The sequence below is a fragment of the Dermochelys coriacea genome, chromosome 10 (genome assembly GCF_009764565.3).
Source record: "Dermochelys coriacea isolate rDerCor1 chromosome 10, rDerCor1.pri.v4, whole genome shotgun sequence".
Classification (NCBI taxonomy): domain Eukaryota; kingdom Metazoa; phylum Chordata; order Testudines; family Dermochelyidae; genus Dermochelys; species Dermochelys coriacea.
In genome coordinates, this window is record NC_050077.1 from 25,581,313 (window position 1) to 25,607,894 (window position 26,582).

A 26,582-nucleotide genomic window follows, 5' to 3' on the forward strand; every position below is an offset into this window, starting at 1 on the left:
TATAAGCTTTGTCACAAACTAACATCGTTGCCCTCACTTTTGAGTATGTAAAACTCCCAAACCGGCATGTTGTAAGCACTACATTATAGCCCACAAAAAACTATAGATTGTTTATAAAACTCATATCCAGATAGACAGAATGGAAACAAGTCCGTAACTATAATAGGATGAACAGATACCACCGTTAAATTACACTTTAGGGTATGTGAACCTGCAGATTCTTTTTAAATAAAGTATTCAAGACTTAATGCTTTCAGATTTGGCTTGTTACATTCTTAGCTTACTCATGGACTACTCAAGAAGCTAACAAACTACAGAAAGTCCAATTAGTTGCATTTATTTTTATTAGGTTTATTATGACTTAAAGTGTTTATTACTCCAGATGGATAAACCACATTTCAGAGTAAAAGTATAAATGCAGGACTTCAGTTGCAGCCAAAAAAACCAAACAGTTTTTGCATTATTTTATTTTAATATAGCTCTAAATTTAACATTTAATTTTAATTTTAGTAAAATGCAAGCCAAGCTCAGTAGCCTCAGTGCAGGATGTCCTGTATGTAATTTGCTCCACACGTTCATGTTAAGTTTTGTTTACATGGTGACAAGACAAGTCAATTGTATGAGTTAAGTAGAGTCAGAGGAGAAAGCAAAATATAAAGCATCCATTTCCCCCTAACAAATCAGGTCTGAATTGAGTGTTTACTGTACAAGAGAGAGAAACTTGCTTCTTGCTCAGATAGAGTGCCTGAAAGCAATATTCCACAATTTGAATTTCCTACACTGGCACAAGAAAAAAGTCTTCAAAAGCATGGGTACTGGAATTGAATGTTTATTTTTTTAAAGAAACAATCTGCTCTCCTTCTGTTTATCAGGTGAATACATGCATTTTAGGTCATTTTTGGGAGGGGTTAACATTTAAAGAACAAGTAACATTTGGGGCTAAATGAAATACCAATGGAAGATGGTAAAAATAAGTCAAATATTTAAGTTACAAGCAAAAAAATATTAATGCAACCAGTTAGATATTAAAGCCTGCTTTCTCTTACCAAAAAAAATGGCACAAATCAAAAAAGCTTGATGAATTTAGTTTAAATGGTACTAAATTGAATGCAAAGCTTCAAAGCATTAACTTAAACAGAGGCATTTATTATTCCATTTGAAAAAAAATTAAAACAGATCAGGCTCCATGTATAGTCATATTTGGATAGATTTAAGCGCAAGTCACATTTAACCCAGTACTTTCCATAGTGTGGAGCTCCAACATTAGTACTACTACATGTAGTAACTGTCTCACATCAAGAAATCCCAATGTTCGGCATCAAAGATCTAAGGAAACAAAGATATCCTAAATTGGTTTAATTGCACAATTATGAACAAGTTCAACTAATAAGTGGAAGGGGGCTTCAGAATGTTTTCATCACTGAGTGGCACATTTGTCTATTCAAGGCTGATTGTGACACCCACCTGCTGTTTCTGTTTCATGGGTAAGAAATACCTCTGCTTATATCCTACAAGTAGGTCATTTTGCAGAATTAAAGTTGCTTTAACATCTTTTCTACTGTCTTACAACCCCGTTTTACAAGTCAATCTTGGTTTAAAATGCAAAGTCTCATAGAATTGAAATTAGTTCTATACTTTGTAAAAGAATTATAAATATCACACAAAGCCCTATGGCTTTAGGTCAACAGTAGTAACTTAATTGTACATACACTGGCAGCTTTTTTACGTGGTTTGCTGTTAGACTGCAAACAGATTATTAACCTTTTTTTTTAATTTTTTTTTTTTTTTTTTTTTTTTTTTTTTTTTAAAGATTCTTAGACGGTTCCATGAACTGCAAACTTTTAGCACAGTACTATGGAACTGTTGAAAAACTCCCAAACCTGTTGATTTATATACAAATTAAAAACGAAATCATTCCTCTTAGAGTATTATAAAGATGGCCTCCAAAATTTTTGAAAAATATAACATGATGTATCCTGGACTTTGCCCTACCTTTGATGGAGAACTTCTATGTTAGAGGACTTTTTATCATAAAAAATTGAAACAGCTGTAACTCTGCCTCAGCTGCTCAGTCAGGAGAATGTTGAGTCAGAGGCTGCCTAGTAGAATGTAAACTTACCATAAATTGCTTAAGCGTACACTCACTTGTGGCCAAGATATATTAGAACAGAGTTCAAAATCATGATCTAAGTAAGGCAGAAAACTAGAATAGAATTTTCAGTATGGTGGTTCTAACATAGCCTGGCCTCATCCATGTGTTAGACCTCTGTTTAGCTACAAGTGAATGTAAGGCAAGCTTAAAGAATGTCTGTTTTCTATTACAGCGTGGACAGGGCCTCCAGTTCAAATATTCCCTCCTCCCCATCAAGTCAGCAGCTCTTCATCTCCTTACCTCTCCCTATTTTAGCCCTCCTCATAAGCAGAAGCTTTTGAATAAAAGTTCTTTGCCACAAAGAGGAAATCAAGATCAGATATTTCTAAATGTAAAAAAACTGTTTTAACTTAGAAATTGTTCTCCTTTAAGTAATGAGTTTTTGAAGTGTCTGCATTTAACAGTCCTGATTTGCAGAGGGAGCATCTTTGATCCACACTTGACTTTTTGGATTTAAGTTTAAACTGAGTAGCCAGTTTTCAACTTTACATATTCATCAGGGCATTCAGTTAAAGACATTGCAAGAAAGCAGGTTTTATCTTTGAAAGCCATCCAATATGTTATCTTGCATTTACTGAAAAGAAAGATCTTTTCTTCAGAATTAAAACTAGAAGTTATTGTCTTAGCACTTGGCAAAACCTGCACATCACTTCATCCTAAAGATGATGTCACACAGAAGCTAGTCACTCCAAGCAGTTTCCATAAGTGACCAGATCTCTCTCATCAGCAGACAGAACACAACCCTTTTCCAACTGTTCCCCATTCCCTCACCTCCCACCCCTCCCCAACATGGGCAATTACTTCACACAAAATGTAAAATGGGATACGGTTGTACACAATACCTACCCTTCACTAATACTGAACAAAAAAGCCTATTCTCCAATTACAGGACATCTTTCTCTAAATTTAGGTCAGCACTGGTGCAGTTTGCACTGTTTATGTTTACAAGGATAATACCAGTAAGTACATATATGTTCTTAAACTGAAAATGTAAAACCCTATGAAGTTAATTGGGGAAAAAGTTTAATATTGCTACTTTAGAGCACTAACACACACAAAGTGAATCCAATAAAGATCCTTGTATTGATTCAATATTAAGTATTAATTGCATGACCATCATAGCACCTCTTTACATTATCACACAATCACCAGAATTATCAACTGCTTTTAAAACTAAAAAGGGCACAGTCCAATATTTATAACTTGCACACTGTTACTATATAGAAACTAGGTGCCTTATACAGTGCTGCGAAAATGGAAGCCTGCAGATTTGACAAAGATGCCAAGTCATATTTTAGACAATTTCAGTCAAACTGGCAATACTGTTGAAGCAAATACTCAACACAGCAGGAAATAGGACAAAGCATTCTATAACCAAATAAAACATCTGATATTTCCTTTCCCTTTAAGAATACAAGTAAGGTCACTTTTAGCCTTGGAACGGATACATGTTCGCCTATGATGATCTTGCTAACTACTACACAATATCTGATGTCCTCTGCTAAGAATATAGTTTAAGAAAGCCGTAGTTACAAGAGGCATCTACTGTAATACCTAAAACTTCCTTTATGGCAATTATTGAATTCACTTGTCTTAAACAGTGAATATGGGAAGATGGCCTCATGTTTCCTTTTCAATAGTACTCTGAGGATCAAGTGGCTTTCAAGCAGCATGGTGGGTTTGAAATTTTTGCAGTTTAGATCATTCGGTTGCGTTTATGAGTTGGTGAGTCTGTAATGACATCGCCACACTGGGCTGAGGTACGCTTTCTAGTTCCACCATTGTCCAAGTGGAGTGCCATTTCTTCTGATATGAAAGTGTTCAAATCAACATCATGGAGTCCATTTCTCCTACGACTAGCATTGGAACCACTGCTTACGTGAGTGGGAGAGCCTGGGGTACTTGAACGAACGCTTATACTAGCCATTGCACCACTAAGTCCTAGAAAAAAAGAAAAAGAAAGTTAAAAAGGCAATAATGCAAGACAGAAGATGAGCTAGTTTCCTTCCTAAAGTTTCTGTAATATGCTAGAAAATTCATAGGTCAGACACATTCCATTACCACTTGTGTATATGTATGCCTTTGTAGGCACTGAAAGTCAGCCCCTTCTCAGCAGGTAGTGTATTCGAGCATGCAGAGCTGCTAAAGTTGCTTCCTACGAAATGCATATGAAATTAGCTGTTTACAATCTCATGATAGGCAACAACCACTGGTGAGCAAAAAAAAAACCTGCTTCACCCAAATCTAGATATATGAGCATATAGAAAACCTATCCTGAAATGTGTGCTTTCAATTTAAGCAGTAATCCATTTAAAAAATTAACTATTCTTACTATGCAAGTACTTTAACTATCCAGTTCGAGACTGTCCTAGTATTTTGATTTTGATCTGACTTGCCCCAACTCCCAGAATTACTCATAGAAGTTGGAAACAAAAAAAACTACATTTTCATTGGTTAGGACTTGTGTTGATATGACAAGTTATTTATACAGCAGCCAAACTGAACAAGGTTCCAAAAGTAGTAAAGCAAAGTTTTACTTTAAAGTTGCTTATTCTCAGAAATGCCAAAAGATACCATTAAAGTTGTTTAAACAAGTCCTTAACTTAGCTGAGATGTCTGAATAAAGCTACGCAAACATTTTAGAGATGGGCAAGGTACCTATGACAGCATTTTGGATACAAGATTTGTGAACCATTTCTAGGTTGTGATCACTAGAACTTTTCTGTTTTCATTATCTGAATTAACACTATTTTACCGTTGAAATATTTGTGACTGTTCCAGATAATTACAGCAATATTCAACAACGTTCTGTTACATAAGCACACTAGAACATATTACTGCAGTGTAAGAATTTGGCAAAAGCAGAGTGTTCTAATACATGATCAGCCCCAATAGGCTTGTGTGTTCCCACAGAAAATATGAATCTACCAATTCTTTCCCTACAAACTCATTGTCCTGGTAATTTCAGGTTAAGATAAGCAAGTGCTCAGATTCATGACACCTTGTTATTTCAAGAGCGCTTGAGGGAGTGTAATTCACTACAATGATTGCTAATCAAATGGAAGCTGTGAACAGAGAAAAATACAATCAATATCATGCAGAAGAGCTTACTCAGGTATATTGGCGGAGCACAAAACAATGCAGCCGGAAAGGAAAGCAGCCAGCAGAACCAGATTGTCAACACACATCACTTCTAGCAAGAGGAGGAGTAAAGCAGCAACTATTGAGTCTCATCCACTTGTTACAAAGAGTTCAGTATAGGATCTTGAATATATAACGTAGAGCTGATGGTCAACTTACAATCTATTTGGGGTATTATATCTGCCTACTTTCTTTGGGAATTTGACTTTAAAACAAAAAAAAACTCTGCCTAATGTTGCTGCAAGCAGTCCATACAAACTACCCTGAAATCTGACAAATGCATTTAAAATAAACTTAAATTTTGTTGAATAAATTAAGTTCTTATTTAAGCTTCCAAAGGGGTTGTTTTTACAGCACTATGCTGCAAGACCACCAGCTTAACAAAAGTTCTCATTAAAAAAAGGAAAATACAGGACAAACAGCAAATAAAGTACTCTAAGTGCACTTCATCAGATGCATGAAAGCTTATGCTCTAATAAATTTGTTAGTCTAAGGTGCCACAAGTACTCCTTTTCTTTTTGCGAATACAGACTAACACGGCTGCTACTCTGAAACCTGTCTAAGTGCACTGAGACTCATGGACAGAGACTCCATGGATATTCATGCTACTGAAAGCTAGAGCGAAGTGCATTTAGAGTTAAACACGTGCCAGCATCACAATACCTGCTTTTCCCCATAACACAAAAGTGAACTGTCAGTAATAGCAACACAAAAATAAGGTGATGCATCAGACAGGAAAAGGAAAACAAGCCAGCACTTTGAAGCCCATTTCTAGTTGCCAGAAACCTCTTGTGAGAGGACAGAGATAGGGGTATGGTATACAAAAGGTGCAGTGTGGTGGTGAGAGGAGAAACATACTAACAGGATAACCAACCTCTTGTATGTTAATGCTGAACAAGGGCTTAAATGCTACAAGCTGAGCCCTATGACCACAAACCAGCAATAAAAATCAATGGGGCGCCCTCACAGAGCAGGTCGTAAGAACAGGTTAGAATTCTGACATTCTTAGTGGAAGCTTGTTTTTGCTTAAAGCACTAGTAAGTGCTTTTCCTAAACACGTATCTAAAGCAAGATAAAAATCCAAGACATCCCCAGTACCAAAATATCACTATTAAATAAATGCTTCAATTCACAGAGTCACTGGAACAGACATTTTGCAAAAGTAAGAAATGTCTTTAGACTTTGAAGATATATTTAACCCAAAAATAAGATTTGTTTTACTATTCCTATGACTACCGCCAAAGTTACATAACAAACCTTTTTTGAAAAGCACATAGTATTACTAACAAGGAGTGCAGGGCAACAAGTGTGACGGTGATGCTTTTCCTGCTTATGAATTTACAACTCGCATGCTATCATAAATTTTCAGTTTTTGCAGATTACTAGAAAGCTACTTCTGGGGGCATTCTGCGTCAACAAATAAATTCTGTGCACAATATTTTAAAATCTGCACATTTTATTTGTCAAAACAACACTACATAAATTACCAAAATAATTGAAACTGGTGTGATTATGTAGTGTTGTTTTGACAAATAAAATGTGCAGATCTGTATTGTCACAGACATACTTGTGACAGGTATTTTGAAATAAATTACCAAAATAATTGAAACTGGTGTGATTATTTCAAAATACCTGTCACAAGTATGTCTGTGACAATACAGACACAAAAATTCTCCCAGGAGAAGAGTGTTAAAGAAACCTCTATGACAACCCAGTTCCTGTTTCTCTGCCACCTTCCCCACACCAGAGCCCAGCTGGAGGGCCAGATACCCACAACCCCTTCCTCCCAGAGTCCAGCCACGCCTCCCATCCCGCACCAATACTCCTGACCATCCTCTCTCTCCAGAGCCTCAGCCCAAATACTCCCCCTCCGGGCCCAGATATCCACAACCCTTCCCCGCAAAGCTCAGCCACAGGATGGCCTCCCTTCCCCAGATATCCACACCCACTACCCCCCAGACACCCATCCCCTCCTAGAGCCCAGCCACAGGGCCCACACCTCCTCCCCCACAGAACCCAGACACCCGCCCCCTCCCCTCCCAGAGCCCAGCCGTGGGTCCCTCTGTGAGCCCAGACACCCATCCCCTGCCTCCTTCATATCCCCCCATCCCAGGGATCCAGAGGGAGAAACGGCCCGATGCTCGGTCCCAGGCTTGTGTGGAGTTCCCTGCACACCGCCCTCCCCTTCCATCAGGGCATGCTGGGAACCCTCTAGCTCCCTTCCCTCCTCTCTGCAGTGTCTTCCATGTGAGAGCTGGGCTCTGCTGGGTCAGGCAGCCCCTACTGGCAACCAACCACACTGCAGCCCATTTCTGTGGGAGAAAGGAAACTCTTCATGCACAATGTTAATTTCTGCAAAATTCTGCATTGTGCAGAATTCCCCCAGAAGTATATAGAGCCTGCACTATTAGTTATGTTGGTTAAATAGTCACAATACTGATTGCATGACTGATGCAACTGATAAGTCTAAGTATTAAAGCAAGTTTCTTGTGAAGTTCTTAATTTGCACCATGTTGGTTAAGAATCGTAAGATTTACAAGCTAAAACACAAAATGATGAATAGAAACATTTTTAGTAGAGTTGTCTCTGCTATAGAATACCCAAAGGATCCTGGAAAAAAAAAAAAAAAAATCAAATGTTTCAAATTCAATTATTTACAACAAAAAAGTTTGCTATTTGCTCCACTCCTCTTCTAAGGCTTGTCCAATATACAAGTTCAGCATTAGTTCACGTAAATGGTCATCAACTTATGACACTTGTCCAACTTAACTTACTATTATATGCAACACCTATGGCAGCCAAAGGACTACAGTACTTTGACCAGTCAAGATTCACATGTGAATTCATTCTCGCCTGTTTGACTTGTGCATGTAATAGAGGAGAGTGAACATTTTAAAGTCAAAACTTGGTGAACTCAAGGGCCAGAACTGAAGCTTCTTTTAACTTGGTATTTCTCTAAGGATGAGATTGAGGTTTAGTTTCACACACCATTGTCAAGTGCTACCTTTTTGAAAGAGGTCTGTCCAAGTGACAATTAAACACTGCGATAAAAGTGTTTTTTTTTTTTAAACAAATACCTAGCCCAGAACTGAAAAGTGCATTTGTTATGCCTGAAAAAAGGTTTGTTTGTTTTTTTTTTAAAAATCAAGGTTGTGAAGGTTACAGTAGTGCCTGAAGCGTACACTGAACATCCACCTTACTTTTCCAAGAGATTTAGATAAATTTGCATCATGGTACATTTAAATGCCCATGCAATAACCAGGACACATTTAGAAAGGTATTAAAATGAGACTACAAAACAGGCCTGCTAATTCACAAGGACCGGGGAACCGATTATGAATTAACAACTTCTACAAAGAGAAAGAACACTGGAGAGATAATGATAATGTATCACAAGATGTACTTTATTAACTGTACTTTAACTTGCACTACTTCATATCAAATATGCACACTGTAGTGTATTTTGTAATAATGAGATTTTAAGAAAGCTTTAATAGAGCACTCATTACTAATTTTGTCTCAGTTAACAGAGGCTAGCATTACACACAAAATTTAATCCTTTTACTCAGGGTAAACACAGCTCATTGTTCTCTTATAAACTGCTGTTCTGGTGACTGTTGTACCACAATTTAAAGCTATGTTACCAAATTCAAATATAGAAGGTTTAACAGATGCATTGTAGGGTAAGTTACTGAAATGGCAAATTGCCATTTCATGGCAGCTGGATGTTTGAAGGAGGATGTCAGTATTAACAGAATAATACTTTAAATTCAACAAGAAACAAGACATTGTAGAGCATGGTTTTCAAACTGTGGTCCGTGGACCCGTGAGGGTCCGCAGACTATGTTTAAGGGGTCTGTGAAAGATTGTTACCATAGAACAGTGGTTTTCAACCTGGGGTCCACATGTCCATTAAAAAATTGTTTAGGGGTCCACAAATTAAAACTGTTGTAGGACAATGACCCACCAGTTCAGATAAGACAATCCTTGTGTGATGAAACCATTTTAATAAACTAAAGGTTTATCTTCCTTACTGCATCAGGCTCTAGTTTTCAGCGTGCTCCTACTAAAAACACTACCCAAGCAACTAAATGGCTTAAGTGATTAGACTAACAGGAACAGATATTAGATAGCAGTAGTGAGAAGGAGAGAACATTAGTAAGGAATATAAGCTTTGTAGACATTTCACTATTGTAAGTTCTAGAGTAAGGAATAAGCTAACAACTTTTTTAGTGTCTGTACAGGTAACTAGGATATTTCAGCCACAAGGTAAGGACATTCACACAACCTTCATACATGCTATGCGTTGCATTAGAGGGGACCTTTCATTGCATGATCAATGCTGGCCAATCAAAGTTTAGCACAAGAACTGCATTTTAAGTATTGGTGAATATGAAGCATGATTATACAAACAATAATAGTGCACACCATAGAGAAACTAAGAAAAACCTAGAGCAAGACGACTTTTTCCTCTTCATGCTGCATCAAGACTGCATTTTTGAAAACTTCTGCTTGCTTTTGCATTTGAAATATTAGGCCAAGACTTCCTTCTCTTTACTGAAAGGCTTGAGATTGAGTAGCAGGAGCTGTATCACTTTAGACTGAAATTCAGCATGCCCTTCCCCTCAATTTAGGAGTGGAGGAAGGAAGAGGAAGAGTTCCAGGATTAAGTTACAACGCTTGACATCATTATTCAGATTTTTTAATCATTGCCAAAGTCTTCCAGTGAAGACAAGAAAACAATACTAGTATTTCAAGTGCAAGTACAATCAAGAGCCTTTTTAGAGTTGAATATTCAAGATGCATATATTAAGCATGAAAAGCCATCTCAAAATATTAACGGAAGCTGCAGTACATTAAAATTTGATGGCTGCTTCAAATATTTTCAGGTACAAACATTAAAACCTTACACATCAGCAAATTATAACAAGAGCCTGAAATGGTTAACTAGAGAGGACATGTTTCATAAAGGAACTCAAAGTGCCATGCAGTAGAAGAATGGTTTCCCATCTTTCATGAAGTTTGCAAAAGAAGATTCATTTTGGAAGAAGTGGTCCACTGGGAAATATTAAATTGTAACTCGAATGCAGATGACAACCAGTAAAGTCTCTGGACCAGCGTGAGAACCATTGTAGTTGAAGGGAAATAATCAGCAGCAAAATAGGAAGAGGATTTAGTTTAAGTAGCAATTACTGAAGTCTCCTGGATAATTTATCCAAGTTCCAGAGAAATTTTGGTTTGTTGAGATTAAATGTCCATTTAAAAAATAATTAAGTGGAGACAGGAGGAATCATTATCTGAAGTGTACAATGGAAAAACAGGATTCATTAAGTGTCTATTGCTACATATAGCCACCTATTTACTGCCCCTCCCCACAATGCAATCCATGACACCAACTGCAAAAGTAAGGTTTCATTCTCTATAAAGCTATATCAATCTATGTTAATGCAGAAGTGTCATACCAATAGTAAATACTCTACTCCACACATCTTATTCAGTACTGGGCAAGCTGATTGAAACTATACTAAAGAACAAAACTGTCAGACACAGATTAACATAATTTATTGGGAGTCAACATGGTTTTTGTTAAAGAAAATCATGCCTCATCAATCTATTTGAATTCTTAGAAGTGGCAAGCATGTGGACAAGGGGGATCCAGTGGATATAGTGTACTTAGATTTTCCAAAAGCCTTTTTGACAAGGTCTCTCACCAAAGGCTCTTAAGCAAAGTAACATGTCATGGGACAAGAGGAAGGTCCTCTCATGGACTGGTAACTGGTTAAAAGATAGGAAACAAAGGGTAGGAATAAATGGTCAGTTTTCAGAATGGAGGGAGGTAAATAGTGGTGTTCCCTAGCGGTCTGTACTGGGACCAGTCCTGTTCAACATATTCATAAGTGATCTGGGAAAAGGGGTAAACAGTGAGGTGGCAAAACTACTTAAGACCGTTAAGTCCCAAGCAGACTGCAAAGAGCTATAAAAGGATCTGGAAAGTGAGACAAAACTGGGTGACTAGGCAACAAAATGACAGATGAAATTTGATGTTGATAAATGCAAAGCAATGCACATTGGAAAACAGAATCCCAACCATACATATCAAATGATGGGGTCTAAACTAACTAACTGTTACCACTCAAGAAAGATCTTGGCATTATTGTGGATAGTTCTCTGAAAACACCCACTCATATGCAGCAGCAACCAAAAGAGTGAACAAAATGTTGGGAATCATTAAGAAAAGGATAGATACGACGACAAACAATATCACATTGCCTCTCTATAAAACCAAGGTACACCCACATCTTGAATAATGCATGCAGATGTGGTCACCCCATCTCAAAAAAGATACTGAAATTGGAAAAGGTTCAGAAAAGGGCAACAAAAATTATTAGGATTATGGAATGGCTGCCATATAAGATGAATAAGACTGGGACTTTTCAGCTTGGAAAAGATGATTAAAGGGGGATTGACAGAGGTCTATAAAATCATGACTGGTGTGGAGAAAGTAAATAAGGAAGTATTATTTACTCCTTCTCATAATACAAGAACGAAGGGTCATCAATGAAATTAATAGGTGGCAGGTTTAAAAACAAAACAAGGAAATATTTCTTCATACAATACAGTCAACCTATGGAACTCCTTGCCAGGGGATGTTGTGAAGGCCAAAACTATAACAGGGTTCATCAAAAAAGAACTAGATAAGTTCATGGAGGATAGGTCCATCAATGGCTATTAGCCAGGATGGGCAGGAATGGTGTCCCGAGCCTCTGTTTTCCAGAAACTGGGAATGGGTGACAGGGGATGGATCACTTGATGATTACCTATTCTGTTCATTCCCTCTGGGGCACCTAGCATATGGCCACTGTTGGAAGACAGGATACTGGGCTAGATGGACCTTTGGTCTGACCCCGTATGGCTGATCTTATGACTACAGCACACATTAACTCTGCCCTTCCCTTTCAACCCACTCACCTGCATATACCTTTACCAAGCACTATTTGCTATTGATGTTGTGTAGTAAACTACTCCCCCTCAAAATACAAAAGTAAAAGGGTGATGGAAGGCTGGCATCTCTAGCAGGCAAAGTTACATATCCTTCTTATATACTAGAGAGAGAGAAGCCAGAGTGACCTTTTCAAATGGTGAAGAGAACGTGGTTAGGGATGACGTGGTGCCTAAATTAAATCAAGTAACCAGGTTAGTTTTGCTATGGTAGTATTACAGCTAGAGCAATTAAAACATTGTTAGAAGGTTTTTGGAGGAGTGATATCGATGAATTTAATCCGCTTTATCAATGTTTCCCTAGATCCTTCACTCCCATCACTCTGAGGCTCACTGCACTTGTTCCAGAAGAATAGAGATGAAAGAATCCCAATCACTGACAGACCCAGAGTTACTCCTTTTTGATGAAGTACATTCAGAAGGGAGTAGCAGAGACTGTTAAAACTCTAGAATACAATATACACTGACCATGCATTTACCAATCAGAGCAACATTACAACTGAAGTGGCTTGAAAATGAATTATTTCAGCCATAGTGTTACTCCTCAGAAAACTCCAATGTCACATGCAGATCCCTCATAGACAAGGGTGCTACTTTACTATTCTAATAAATCATAGAAAAGCAAAGCTGCAACAGAGATCCTGTGGCATAGGGTAAGATAGCATGGCAAGCATGCCATTCCTACTCATTTTGGGGGGAAAACAGTGATAATGCATTAAACTCCTTTAAGTACAATATGTTGAAGGAGTTGTGATTAATTAAGTGATTCTAATACTGGTCTAGGGAGCATGCACTGGTAGTCACAGGATGCTGGGTACTCCCCTCCAGCTGCGTCTATTTTTTTTCCCAGAGTCTTCATTAAAGAGCACACAGATGCTTGTAGAAGTAGCTAGAAATAAAGAGCCAGTCTTTAAATAAAGAGTAGCTGCCTCTACTAGGAACTGCTACCAGACAGTCACTATTTATTTTAGGGTTCTGTATAGTTCCCACCACCACACTACTGGTTCTAGATTGAGAGGAATGTGGAGGTGTTGGCAACTGGGAAGTAAGTGTGTGGGTGGGTGGGGATGAGGGGGCGCACAAAGAGACCAAGGAGCCACGTGGAAGAGAGCAAAAGGAGTTGAAAGGAGAACAAAGGGAGACTTAAGTGTGTAAAGATGATATGCTATGCTATGCTACGCTACACTACAGTTTTCTAACACTTTCCCCCATATAAAATAGCCTTAGTTATTACAGGAACATTGATTGCATGATCACAAACAGGAAGGTACCTGGTCCACTAACATTAATGTAGGTGTCCTCTGTGAGAAAATTTGAGCGTTCCTTGTCTTTCATAGGAGATTAGTAGTTCAGGAAACAAGGGGAAGACCAAGTGAATTTCTACTTCTGGCAATCTTGTGACCAAGTTTCTTTACAGAACAGGTGTTCTAAACAGTGGCTTGACAGTTTCAATTGAAAACTGGAATACACATGCAGAAAGCAAAGTTGTGGAAGCACGCATGTGTAATTAGAGAAAGCACACATACAGGTTTTGAAAATTTGGCCCTACAGTTTTCTTGAAGCTTTAAACTTGTTGCAAAGGAAATCTTGCAACAGGATCCAATATGCTTTAAAATAGTTCCACCATAAAACAGTGCCTCATAAGAACGGCCATACGGGGTCAGACCAAAGATCCATCTAGCCCAGTATCCTGTCTTCCAGTAGTGGCCAATGCCAGGTGCTTCAGAGGGAATGTACATAACAGGTAATCATCAAGTAATCTATTCACTGTCGCCCATTCCCAGCTTTTGGCAAACAGAGGATAGGGACACCATCCCTTCCCAACAGCCATTGATGGACCTATCCTCCATATGTACCACACGCATCCCCGTAAACGCCACAATACAGAAACCAAAAACTTAATTTACAGTTCTTGTCATGCTTCAGGAAAAGACAATCTGGACATCAGTTTATGTCAAATAGTTAAAATATACCAAACAGTTCAAGTAGCTAAGCCATTCCCATAGAGAGGGAGCTTAAGCAGGTAGCAACCTGCAACATCACATTTGGTTTTGTGGCAGTGTTTGACTATCTTTGGGTTAATGTAGTTTTTAAAAGGCTACCTTTAGCACACCGTATGAATTCAAGTGTACTGATGCTCAAGGCAAGGATTTGGGAACAAATTAAGGGGTCCATTGGTTCATGATAGCATGTTCTCCGACTCCAGAATTTTTTTTCATCTTATGTTAAATCAGAGAATTTTGCCTATGCAAAACACAAGTTGTCTTGAAGAAAAAACTACAGTAACTAATGCAATTCAATGATAATACATAAACAAGTTTTCATCGAGATGGCCTGTACTTTATTTACCTCATCTTAGCATTGTACAGTACCTAACGATTTCCTTTTACATCTGACAAGACATTGGAGTACTTTCTATAAAACAATTCAAAGATTAGGGGCTTGTCTTCACTACCAGGGAGATTGAAACTGCTGCAATTGATGCAGCGGGTGTTGATTTAGCGGTTCTAGTGAAAGCCGGTTTAAAATAGACATCAGAACGCTCTCCAGTCAAGTCTTGTACTCCATGTCCCAGAGAAGAGTAAAGCAAATCAACCAGAGAGCATCTCCTGTTGATGCAGCACAGTGAAGATAGCTGTGGTAAGTCGACCTAAGCTATGTCGACTCCAGCTATGTTATTCACATAGCTGAGTAGTGCAACTTAGGTTGACTTACCCCGCTAATGAAGACCAGCCCTAAGTAAGAGCTGCTCCCCTTTCAGAGATTTGGTAGACTGCTTTTCCTGCTTTGACTCAAAAATCTTTGTTTTTACTACAAAGGCCTAACCTCCAAGTCAAGTCCACAAGAATGCCAGCTGAGAAATCTAAGAGCCCTGTCATATCTCACGTATTAGTAGAGCTAGGGAAAGAAGGGAGATCAGTGGATTTCCACAGGTCTTTACAACACTTGAAGTTGAACACTGTGCAGGAACCTGAACCTTCTCTTTTCCCTACACATTTTGGGATGAACTGTTCACTTTCCCAGACTAACCCACGGCTACCGAATGTATATTTTTTGGAAGCAGAGAAAAGAAAGTCCTAAACAGATTCTAACAGCAACTACCCACTCAGACACTTCAAACACTTCCCTACTCCTTTGTTCACAAAGCTTCTCCTTCTCAATGGATTCTAAACACAGAGATAACTTCACAGATGTATCACATAGCAAAGATAACTCTATAGGAATCAATGTCTATGCTCGAATACTTTGTTACCTTGCAGACTGTATGATTTGCTCATATAAACCAAAAGTTAGCCAACCAGAAGAACTAGGACTGATGCCCACTTCTGTGAAACAGACATTAAAGATAGTTTATTGAAGTGTCATTTTTTAATGAAGTATTAAGTACAAACATGTACTTAATGTTTCTTATGTGCACTTCTGTGCTCTTCGTTTTTCTACAAGTGCTGCTTTTCAGCCAGCTTTAGCAGAACAAGAGACGGTTGATTATACACAAGTCTCAGTGGCCAAAATTGCATGCAATATTCCAAATCTTGAAAAAAATCTTCGAAAGAGTCTAAAGATTGGTAAGGAGAAAGATATGGAAAGTGACAGATTCTTGAATTCTGTCGAATGTATTCAGACAGGAGGAACGCAGTCATTTTAAAAAAAGACTAGGCAAACACAAACCTGGTCACCAGATGACTAATGTAAGATAGACTATCTGAGGAAGAGACAGAAAATGTGCATCAGGAGGAACTAATCCAGTGGGTGATTGACTTGTAGAGTTGTAAGTCAACTGAAGAAGTGGAAGGACATTTCTAGATATTTAGTACAATTGAAGTGTAGGGACAACTAGACAGGAACTTGATGAACTTTTTCATACCGTTTCTAAATTATTTACTCCTGGGGAAATTCTGCACTGCTGCATGCGTGCAGAAATATTCTCTTTGCTCTTCTGCAGAAAATTGCTTCTGTGGGGAAGCAAAGACAAGCTTCACCAGTGCTCACTCACTCCTCCCCGGCAGCATCTGTGGCAGTGTCTGTTTGGGCAGCCAGGGGAGAGGTAAGTTACCCTGGGGTCTAGGAAGAGGTGGGGTGCGGGATGATGACTGGGGATATCCAGGCCAGCCAGGAATGTTAATCCCGGCGGGGGGGGTGGGAGTGGGGAAGAGGAGAAGACAGATGGAATTCCCCCTTCCCTGCACCGAGCAGCCTGGGGCTGGGTCAGATCAACCTCAGAAGCTTCCCCTAGCTGGCCTGCCAGCTCTGAACCCAGGGGGTGGGAGAGAACGACTTGGCAGGGGTTTTGGGTGCAGGTGGTGAGGCTTGATGGGGTATGGGTTGGGTGCGGGGAGGTTCAGACACATGGGGCCTGGGTGGACAGGGGAAGCAGCTCCCCATACAGTGACTGCCTTCTCCCACTTCCTGGCCCCATCACTCCTCAACAACAGGACGAGGGGTCACTGTACAGGGAGCAGCTCCCCCTGGCCACCAATACCCCTGGCCATCTGTACCCCACCCATACCAAGCCCCCCCCCCCCCGAGCCTCATTCCCCAACATACCCAGAACCAAGCCTTCCCCTGCATTGGGAGCCCCCACACCTGTACCCCCACCCCACTGACCCCCAAACAGCTGCACACTGACCCCTACCCCACCAAGCCTCACTCCCCCACACCGTTATATGCCCCCCACTGAGCCCTACCCACCTTTACTTGGACTCCCCTGCAGAGTCCCATTCCTCCTGCAGTTGGAACTCTCCAACAAGCCCCAGGGCATCTAGATCCACCCTGCACCCAGACCCCCCCACCAAGCTGCCTGCACTCAGATTGCACAACACAGAACCCTGGTACTCAAGGGTTTCTGCACCAAAAAAAATTAAAATTCTATATACTGTTATTTTGCCAAATAAAATTAATATAATCACACTATTTTCAACTATTTGCTGACAAATATTTTGAAATAAATTACCAAAACAGCTGAAAATGGTGTGATTATATTGTCGTTACTGTTATTTTGACAAAAATATAAATTTTAAAATATTGTGTGCAGAATTAAAAAAAATTGCACAGAATTCCCTTTAATTATTAAATTATTACTATTAATTATTACTTGCTCCTAAAGCAATTTAACTATTTTTTGCCTAGTGGTTATTAAGTCTGCCTGCATAAATCCTAAAGAATGGCATCTAGCAGGCATCCGAAATAATTCAGCCACCTACATAATGTAGCCACCACCAGAATCAGATTGCCACCCTCATCTCCAGTTGCCCTGTAACTTATGAATATGAACAGTAACCCAATTATTGGTGTGTTTACTATATGAATGTTGGTTTTGTTTAATTGGGGCTGTAAGGGGGAAAAAAAAACCCAGGACCAAAAGAAGGGTTCCAGCTAAGCCGCTTCTCCACAAACACTTGAAGGTTAAGAGACAATGTCATTACAGGAAGAGACCCACACACAGAGATCAAAAAGGGACTCCCTCAAAAGGAAGGGGAGTTGTTATGCAGAACCAGAGAGACCAAACCAAAACATTCTATAACTTATTATCTTGGCAGTGGCTTTGCTATTGGAATTCTTTCAGTTTATAACCAAGTCTGTAGTGTCATAGCACTGCACTCTTTTTAAGTATCTCCTCAACTGAAGATGCCAGCAGCCCATTATTTATTTCCATGCACACCCCTCTCCTCCACCTGGTCCTGCTTTCATCTCCCTAATTCAAGTTTTAATTTATTCAGTCTCACAGGACTTATTTTGTAATTTACTTCTGGGCTGGCCCAGTCCATCATTTTATAGTTTAAGGACTCTGCTCATTTGTGTTCTCATCAAGATTTTAGAAGACCCAAAGAATGGAAAAGGTTTAGGATGCTTTGAGTAGAGAAGTCATAGCACTTGAGATGCTGGGATTGTTTCACTCTGAAAGGATGAAGACATGAGAGATGAATGTATAAATTATCCATTGTGAATTATTTTTAATTAAGGTAAAAGGTGAAAGCACTTAATAGCCAGCAATAAAAAACAAGTAACCATCCATTTAGGTATACGAGTATTAGAACATGGACCTTTGTTAAATTAAAGCTACCTAGGAGAAAAGTTGTAAACTGATTCCTAGTAAGGGCTGGGAAAAAAAAGAAACCAGCTCCTAGGGTTTGGGGGCCACACCAAGAACATTATGGCCCAAATAAAAGTTCAAACGCCTAAATTCTGTACCCGAATCAATTTCTCTAAAACTAACACATACGCTTTTAGACAGCAAGAACCATTCCTCTGACATACACCCCTGAATCACATTATCTTAATGAGAACTCCTAGAAATAAAAATGGCAGCTGTGCAGTACTAATAATGGCTTCTCTCAAAGTGCTACAGCTTTTCCTGTAAAAAATATTCTCCTATGAGCATGGCTTGAAAGATGCTTTCACTAGTAGGGCAGGGAGCAATGAAAAGTTGACCAAAGTTTGACTGATCCACTCAAGAAGAAAGGCAAATCACTTGGCCCATTCCTGACCAGTCAGGATGCTAATCAACCAGTGAAATTGGGAAACTGACTAAGCAAAGCAGCAGAGCATTACTAAAAAGAATTAAGAATTAAGAACTCCCTCTTCCTAGGAAAAAGGCGAAGGGACAGTAAGGGTAAGACAACAGGCTTCCCAAAAGCAGAGAGAGGAGAAAACGAAACTGCCTTCCAGTGACTGGAGAAATCCATGTTTCAGAAACATCAAAAACTAAATATGAAAGGTGCCATCCACTCTACCACCAATGGATAGGATCAACGCTTTTATAAAAAGCCTGTTTCCTTTCCAGAACTCAGGTAAGTATGGCTTTTCAAGAGCATGTTCCAGAAACTGGTTCTGAAGATACAGACTGCACCCCATCATCAGACCTGGCACTGATCAGTAAATGACCGGTACATTTTTTGAGTCCTTTCTTCAACATAAAATCATTTTGCTGAAAGAGGGTGGCTACAAGTGCATCCTAAACTCATTTTACAAGACCACTGCTGCACAAGATGCCAATTTCAAAAAATGATTTGCTCCTTAATGCAGAAAACCTTTTGCCTGCGCTTAGAATTGCACCACTTCTTAGCAATTAACTAACATGTTAATAACACAACCCCTTCAGAGCAAGCCTTTACTCTAAGATGCTAGATACACTTCCTCTTTGGTTACACTGTAGCGAACCGAGTCCCATATAAACCCCAAAGCTTAACAGAAAGGTATGCTCCTCATTTAGGATTCCCACCCATCTTTAAAAAAGAAATATTGAAAAAGATTAATGTTACCATGCAGAGCTATGGCTTCACGGAAGGGCTGCAAATCAGTCTCTACAGATGAGCTAGTTTCTGTTGAAGTAGCTCGGTTAGGGGATACTACAGTTAGTCTTGGGGGAGCTCTAGAGTTTCGTGGAGGAGGAACTTTTCCACATAGAAAGCTGATCAAATCTTCTCTACGAATAGTTCTTCTGCGTTTTTTAACCCAAGCTAACACATCCTTATTGCGACGCTGATAGCCAATTTGAATTCCTACATCAAAGCTTCGTTGATGGGCATCCACGCTTTCTGAAAAAAAGAAGACAAAGAATGTTCTTAAGTGTTGCATCTGAAGCAAAATAATTAGTCTGTTGCTTGTTCATTCATAAGGGTTACCATGTGTCTGATTAGACAAGCATGAGATTGCAACAGACCACAGCCCATCCCAGTTCCCTCCTCATGTTGGGGTTCAGAGTAACACTTTTCCAACATCTTCAAGAGACACAATCAAGACAAACATTGGTATGCACAAGCTTAAAAGTTGCCTTCATAGAAAAACAGTCTATATTCTATACATATTAAACTGCTAAGCATGGGTGGTCTCTTTTCAATGTTTGCATAGGATCCAACACTGCAGTTCCCAATCTCAACTTGGTGTTTATGGTGCTATCAGAAGTATTTGCTATAAACAAGTGAGGATGATTATACTCAGGTTTTGATGTAAAGGGTCAGAGAGTTGTGTTTAAATTAAAGTAGTTTAAAACTAAAGCATTAACTATGATATTTCAGCTAAGTCACTACTTAACAGTGGAAACTTTGAAGAGATCAAATCTAAAGTCAATTTAAACAAATTTAAGAGTAATTTCTAGTGTTACACTTGAGCAAGTCCCCCAATGAGTTTTGGCTTTTTATTCTCCCTTTTAAAGTTATTCTCTTCCACTGTGTGCAAGAATATCCACACAAACTAGGGAAACAAGCCAAATACCAAGTGTTATCACACAAAACCTCTTGTCCTTCTGCTCTAGGTAAACAATTTTCAGAGGTGTGATTTCTTTAGAAAACATCCCTTGAATTCAAGGCAGCCATGCATAACTAGTACTTTAGCAATGTTCCAAGCTTCATTTTTTGTAAATTGTCTCATGTGGGACATCGTGTATTATTCTCTGACTAATTATATTCATGTATTTCATAATCCATGAAAGTATATTTTGTAAAAGCCTTTCATGCCTTCTACTTGCAAAGCCCAGTACAAGTTTAGTGCACAAAATCTTAGGCTGGATCTCACTCAGATATTAGATCTCCTATAAAGTTGAATTTCATTCTGGATACTGACATAAGTTGTCATGCTGTGCTTTCCACTTTGTTATTTTCTAGTAGATCCTTTCAGATCATTTTATCCACTTTAGAGGAGTTTCTAATAACTCTCACTAATTAGACTAAGAACTACATCAGCATGTTACTGAAATCATAGTCACATATTACGTGGGACATACAATGTTCTGTACTCCTTAATTGTGTTCATTCTACTGTTTCTGCCACAGCAGTTTCTTCTCAGTGCTTTGCCAACAGTTATTTCAGCATATGAACAAGCAAATAAGACACCGTGTTTGCTCTTGCTCCATAATGAAGACATGGAGCTAAATGTTGGAAAGTCCACTCCAATTTCCTTTACTTAATCTTTCAGAAAAAAACACAATTAAGAACTTGTTCCTTAAATGAGTTTCTGAAGCTTTGGTATCTCCCCCCCTTCCCCCCATTGGGGAAACACTTATGAACAAAGAGTCCTATGCCTAAACCATGTCAATAGCCAATGTCAATAACCATGTCAATTGTTTATTCAAATAAGGTTTCTCACTGAAACAGCATTATACACGATTTACCTGCAAGCCAGCTTCCAAACTGCCATATTAGAGAATCAAGGTCAGTAGAACAATCATTTAAGATTTGTTTACAAGGCCCCGTTACCTGATTCGTGTGTGTGTTATATATAAAAAAAAATATGTTTATTCTGACCACAACCAGTAAGAATCAGAGTTTAAAAATTAGCAGCATTTCAAACTCGTTCTAATTAAAACTTTGGGACATGGTATTTACCAAATATGTTTTGGATGTGTATAAAGTGTAGATATAAACACATACAATTTCACATCCTTTACGATAAAAATATTTGAAGTGGTAAGCCTATGAAAGATTCCTCCTCCATATTAATATTTTGATGCCCAAGTCTAATAGCTACTATTCAGACTGGATGCTCAATTCACACTGTTAAAAGGAACACCAAAAAGTATGGTGCTGAAGGCATTGGCTGCTAGTGTAGATGGGACAAGCCTTGCCTTCATTAGGAAATAAGCTGTTTTAATATAGTATAGATCAGGTAATTGTAGTTTTAACATATAGCTGATCTAGGTCAATCCTACACTCCCCTTAAGGTTCAGCTCCATCAGCTAAGACTACAAATAACTAAACTTGTGTTAAAACTAAAACTGATTTGTCTAACTTAACACCTAATATCCTAATGAGCATATCCCTTTTTCCTAGTGAAGTCATGGCCAACAAGATTTCTAGACATCACATTCCAACAGGTCTCTAGCACACTTTCTGGAATGGTACTGAAAAGTTGTGTTCCCTCTGAACAAGCAACCAAACCATTTTCAGGGAAAACCAAGTAGAATCTGGAGGACAGCTCGTGAGCAACAGCCCATTTTCTTTGTTTAGATGGACATTTTGTCAGTAGATCTAAAAAAACTTAAAATACTCTTGGTGCCCAGTGCTGCAACTGATTGAACAATATTTTCAAAGAGCGATTAAATGCTAAGTGAAAACTATATGCAGATGAATTGAGGTGTGAAGAACAGAATAGATTTGAAAAATATTGTTTTATTGTTTATTCAGATCTCATTAGGGCCAGATCTCAGGAAAAAAAAAATTTTAAAAAAGATGCCAGTAGTTTGTTACCAAGTAAAAAATGGCTTTAAGTACATTTAACAGATGTTCCTGATGTAGGCAGTTTGAGATACTTGATTCATCATACAATATTCCTTAGATGACTTTTTTGCAACTTCATATGAAGCACACTGCCTCCCACACCTTTGATAGTAACCACAATAAACCAAGTTTTAAAGAGCAACAAAAACGTTTAGAACTTTTTAATATTACATCAGTGTTTAACATTCTACCCTGCTAGCCCTCCTTGTGCATAGCTTTATTCAGATGGGTTCTGTCCCCTTGAAATGTAGGCAATTTAATGTATTCCATTAAAGAGACAGTTTTAAATACCTGAAACATGTTGCCCATGTGTCATTTTACAAGCCTACTTTGACTTTTTTTTCCCCCTGTCTCAGAGATGGTCCTGGTCTACACTTTCTAAGTTCTGAAAAATTCACACCCCAGAGCACAGCAGTTAAGCCAACCTCATTCCCCACACAGACGCAGCTAGGACCATGGAAGAATTCTTTCATTGATCTTGCTACTGCTGCTCCAGGAGGCTGATTACTGACATTGATTGAAACACCCCTTCCATCAAAGTAACCATCTATGCTACAGCAGTACAGAACCCATAGTGTAAACATGGCTACAGCCAATAAGACTTCATAGAGGAAACAGTAAAACTGACTTTTGACTAAGGCTGTGATATACACAACAAGAGACTAAAAATACTCAGTAATTTCCACTGCTACTTGGAAGATAAACAGGTAAACGTTTTCAAAAAGCTGTGTAATGTAATGACTATCAATTTATCATGTAATCATTTAATTTAAATGGTCTTATTCATGTGAGAGCCAGATCATTTTAATTTCATGGTAATGTATTTTCAGGTTATTCTGTTACATAATCATGGCAGAACAATGCCATAAATTTATTTTTTCTTGCAAAACTTTGAATCAAATTCTTAACTGAATTCAAGAAATCCTTCATGAAGTGGGGAGGGTTAGGGTTAAATTCATATATAGGCAGTAGATATTCTAGACAGATTATAGCTCTGATTTACACAACAACTCCTATTTATCAAGTAGTGATAGATGATAAAGTGGAAGCTCTGCTGTAGTTTGACTGTCATCAGGGAAATATGGCTGATTAACACTTAGTAGCTGCCAAGTCAAAGCCTAGGACTAGTGTTTCTGGCTATTCCTTCAGGCCCACATTCCATTTGGAGAATTACATAAACAGCAGAAATTATAATGTCTGTTTCACTAACTCTTCATGGATGGTCTAGTGTAGATACAGAGAGATGTACTGTATATACATTTTTCCAAAGGAGAAGCAAGTCTCCAATGTAATGGTTACACATCTACTGTTTCCTCCCCATTTGTTACTGCATGGTGAGAAGCCTGATCTGTTCTCAGAAATACTACACTGCTAAACTCAGTAAAGTCATTTAAAACAAATCCATGGGATTGACAAATCAGCCAAGTGCTAACAATCAAAGATAAAGCATGCATATATGTGGTTCCATGTAGAATTCTAGACATGAAGAAAAACAGATATGCAGCTAAACAAAATCATGCAACAAACAAACAAACAAGCAAAGGAGTAGTTTATTTTAGAGTTCTCCTTTTTTAAAGGCTCTACTTTTGACTCATCACCATTAGCAAACAGACGGTAACGAGAGCCACACTGCAATAGTTTGCATTGTTCAGAAGGCTGATTTGGGAAAGTCACTGAATGTTTCTGCTCCTAGCAGGATCATTCTGCAACCGTGACCTATAAGTACCTTTTCCAATCAGAGGCTAGAGATTGATAGTTAAACTCAGCATATCTTTGTAGAAAATCTAAGTGTCATGATAATCTGTCAGTAACAGTTGAGGAACAGACTTTTTGAAAGAGTTCCTAATCAAATTGCTAAACATGACTTTACATTTTTTGTGCATCATAGGAGTCCAGTAGCTTCTGTTTGTACATTACAATATTAGTGAAAGTTAACTTTCCTGATTCCCTTTGGACACCTTAAGTAGTCACTAAAAGAGGTAAGCATTAGTTTAACGGATACAGGTAAGAGATCTAACAAAGAATGAGCATCACTATCCTATAACCAAATTTCAACATTGGCAAACATTAAACCTTACTTAAAAAAAACAAAAACAAAAAACACACAAACAAAAAAAACCATACACACAACCACTGAGGTTTGCATCTGGAGCATGAAATCTTGCCTTTCAACCAACTTATTTTAAAACTGCAAGTTATACAAAGGTATTGCTGACAAATACTATGCTATGGCCTATGGTACTCCTCTCCTGAGCTTATCAGGATGACATGCACATGTTAAGAGCTTCCTTGTGCGAGAGCCCAGGAGTGGAACAACTTAAGTTAGTCACTCACATGAGCCAAAAAGAAAGTTAGCTGCTGCCAAACTACAGTGGCCAAGGAAAGGTTACAAGATTCAGGCAGCAGCTTGGATTTCATGAGTAAAGCCAGCACTTGGGAGCAGGGTGGGGATAGCGCCCGGGCCGGCCCTTACCTTTGTAGAGGTTGGTGACTGCGGTGGCGGCATTCTGGAAGGGGACCCAGAGGGAGAGCCCTGGCTGCTGGCACACCCGGTCTGCAGAAATGGAAGGACACACACGCTGTTTATTTTGGAGGCACTAACTCCGAACGGCCATGTTAGGTTTCGCCATTTTGTTCAGCCTCCCGGAGGCAGCCCGGGACCGGGGTGTGGCTGGGCCGACCGCGCCCGCTTCCCGGAACCGGGATAGGCGATGGTACCCCAGGACCGCCGGCGCAGCGCCCTGTCCTGCCCCCTCCCCTCAGAGCCCAGTGCACAATGGGGCCGGCCCCGCGCTCGCCATTTTGTCGGTGCCTCTTCCCTGGGCTAGACGGGAGGAGCCGCCTTCGGGAGGCCTCGGTCCCCCCCTCGGCTGCTCTGCGGGTCACCAGGGACCCCCTCTCACCCTCCGGGGTGGGTCTCGGCGGAGGCACCCAGTCCCTCGCTCCCCCCGGCGGTCGCCGAGCGCTGCCGGGAGTCTGCTCCTCCCCTCACGCCGAAGGGCCCCCTCGCCGCCATCCCGGGGCCGATCCCTTCCACCCCCCCCCCCAACCCCCGCCATTTTGGGCGATCTCTGGGGAGGAGCCGGGGCTCCAGACAGGGCTGGAGGCAGGAACCGCGGAGGGGGGCCGAGGGCGGCGGGTATCCCCGGCGGCTTCCCCCGCCCCAAGGGGGGCTGGAAAGGTGATTTCCAGGGCAGCGGCGGAGGCGGCGGCTCCACCTTACGCCATTTTGTTTTCCCGTCCTCACCCTGCCCGAGGAACCCCCTTCCCCACCGCCCCTATGCGGAGCCGCGTCCCCACCACACCCCCTCCGGCTTCGCCCGAGGCCTACCCCGAGCCCCCACCCCCTCCCCGCAGGGTTCCTGGCTCACTCCTCAGCCAGCTTCTCGGCGGAGCCTCCCCCCCTCGTAGCGCTGCGTCGCGCCGCCCCTCTCCCCTATGCTCTATGGCTGCCCCGGCCCGGCCTACCCCACGCCGGGCGCCCCGCAGGCCTGCCCCGCTCACCCTTGTAGAGCTGCGCCACGGCGGTGGCCGAGTTCTGGAAAAGGTGCCACAGCTTCTGCTGCTTGTGCTCGGGCTGCGCGGCGGCCGCCGCCTCCTCCTGCAGCTCCGGGGCCAGCGCCTCCTCCTGCTCGGCCTCGGCCAGGCACTGCCGTTCCCACTTGCTGAACCAGTGCTCGGGCCCGTGCTCCTGGATCTCGGCCTCGCCCTCCTCCTTCTTGTCCTCCATCCTCCGGCCGGCTCAGCTCCGCCGCCGCCTCGCCCAGACCCCCGTCACTCGGCAGCGCTCGCCTGCCCTCCCGGCCAGCCGGGCCGCTGCTGGGGCCGGGCCGCTCCTACCTCACCCCCATGCTCTCGGCCTTCGCTCGCCCAAGCACCAACCTCTCTGCCGGCTCCAACCACACTGAGCCGCAGACGCCGCCCCAAACCCAGTAAAACCCCAGGAAAGGCAGCTGCCGAACCTGCTGTCAAAAAAGACCCGCCCACTCGCTCTCTCACTGGCAGGTTTGGCTCCACCTTTGCCGTTTGAGCGGCAAAGCCCATATCCATTGGATAACTGCGTGCCCATCATCAAGCCA

At 40.6% G+C, this 26,582-nt stretch overlaps 1 protein-coding gene across 3 annotated transcripts; it reads right to left on the reverse strand.

Moving 5' to 3' along the window:
* Positions 1–813: 813 nt before the first annotated feature.
* Positions 814–26,479, reverse strand: C10H16orf72 (chromosome 10 C16orf72 homolog). 3 transcript variants are annotated; one of them, XR_005295286.2, is made up of 5 exons: positions 26,008–26,472; positions 24,977–25,057; positions 19,552–19,827; positions 3,707–4,093; positions 814–1,326 (listed from the first exon to the last, which is right to left on the reverse strand). XR_005295286.2 is itself a non-coding variant. In XM_038419301.2 (5 exons), exons 1-5 carry the CDS (start codon positions 26,231–26,233, stop codon positions 1,291–1,293), a joined length of 681 nt encoding a protein of 226 aa, XP_038275229.1. In that variant the 5' UTR covers positions 26,234–26,474; the 3' UTR covers positions 814–1,290. The 3 variants fall into 3 exon arrangements, 2 of the variants coding, with proteins under 2 accessions (XP_038275229.1, XP_038275227.1); XM_038419301.2 differs by having other exon boundaries at positions 4,032–4,093; positions 26,008–26,474; XM_038419299.1 differs by having other exon boundaries at positions 814–4,093; positions 26,008–26,479.
* Positions 26,480–26,582: the final 103 nt, after the last annotated feature.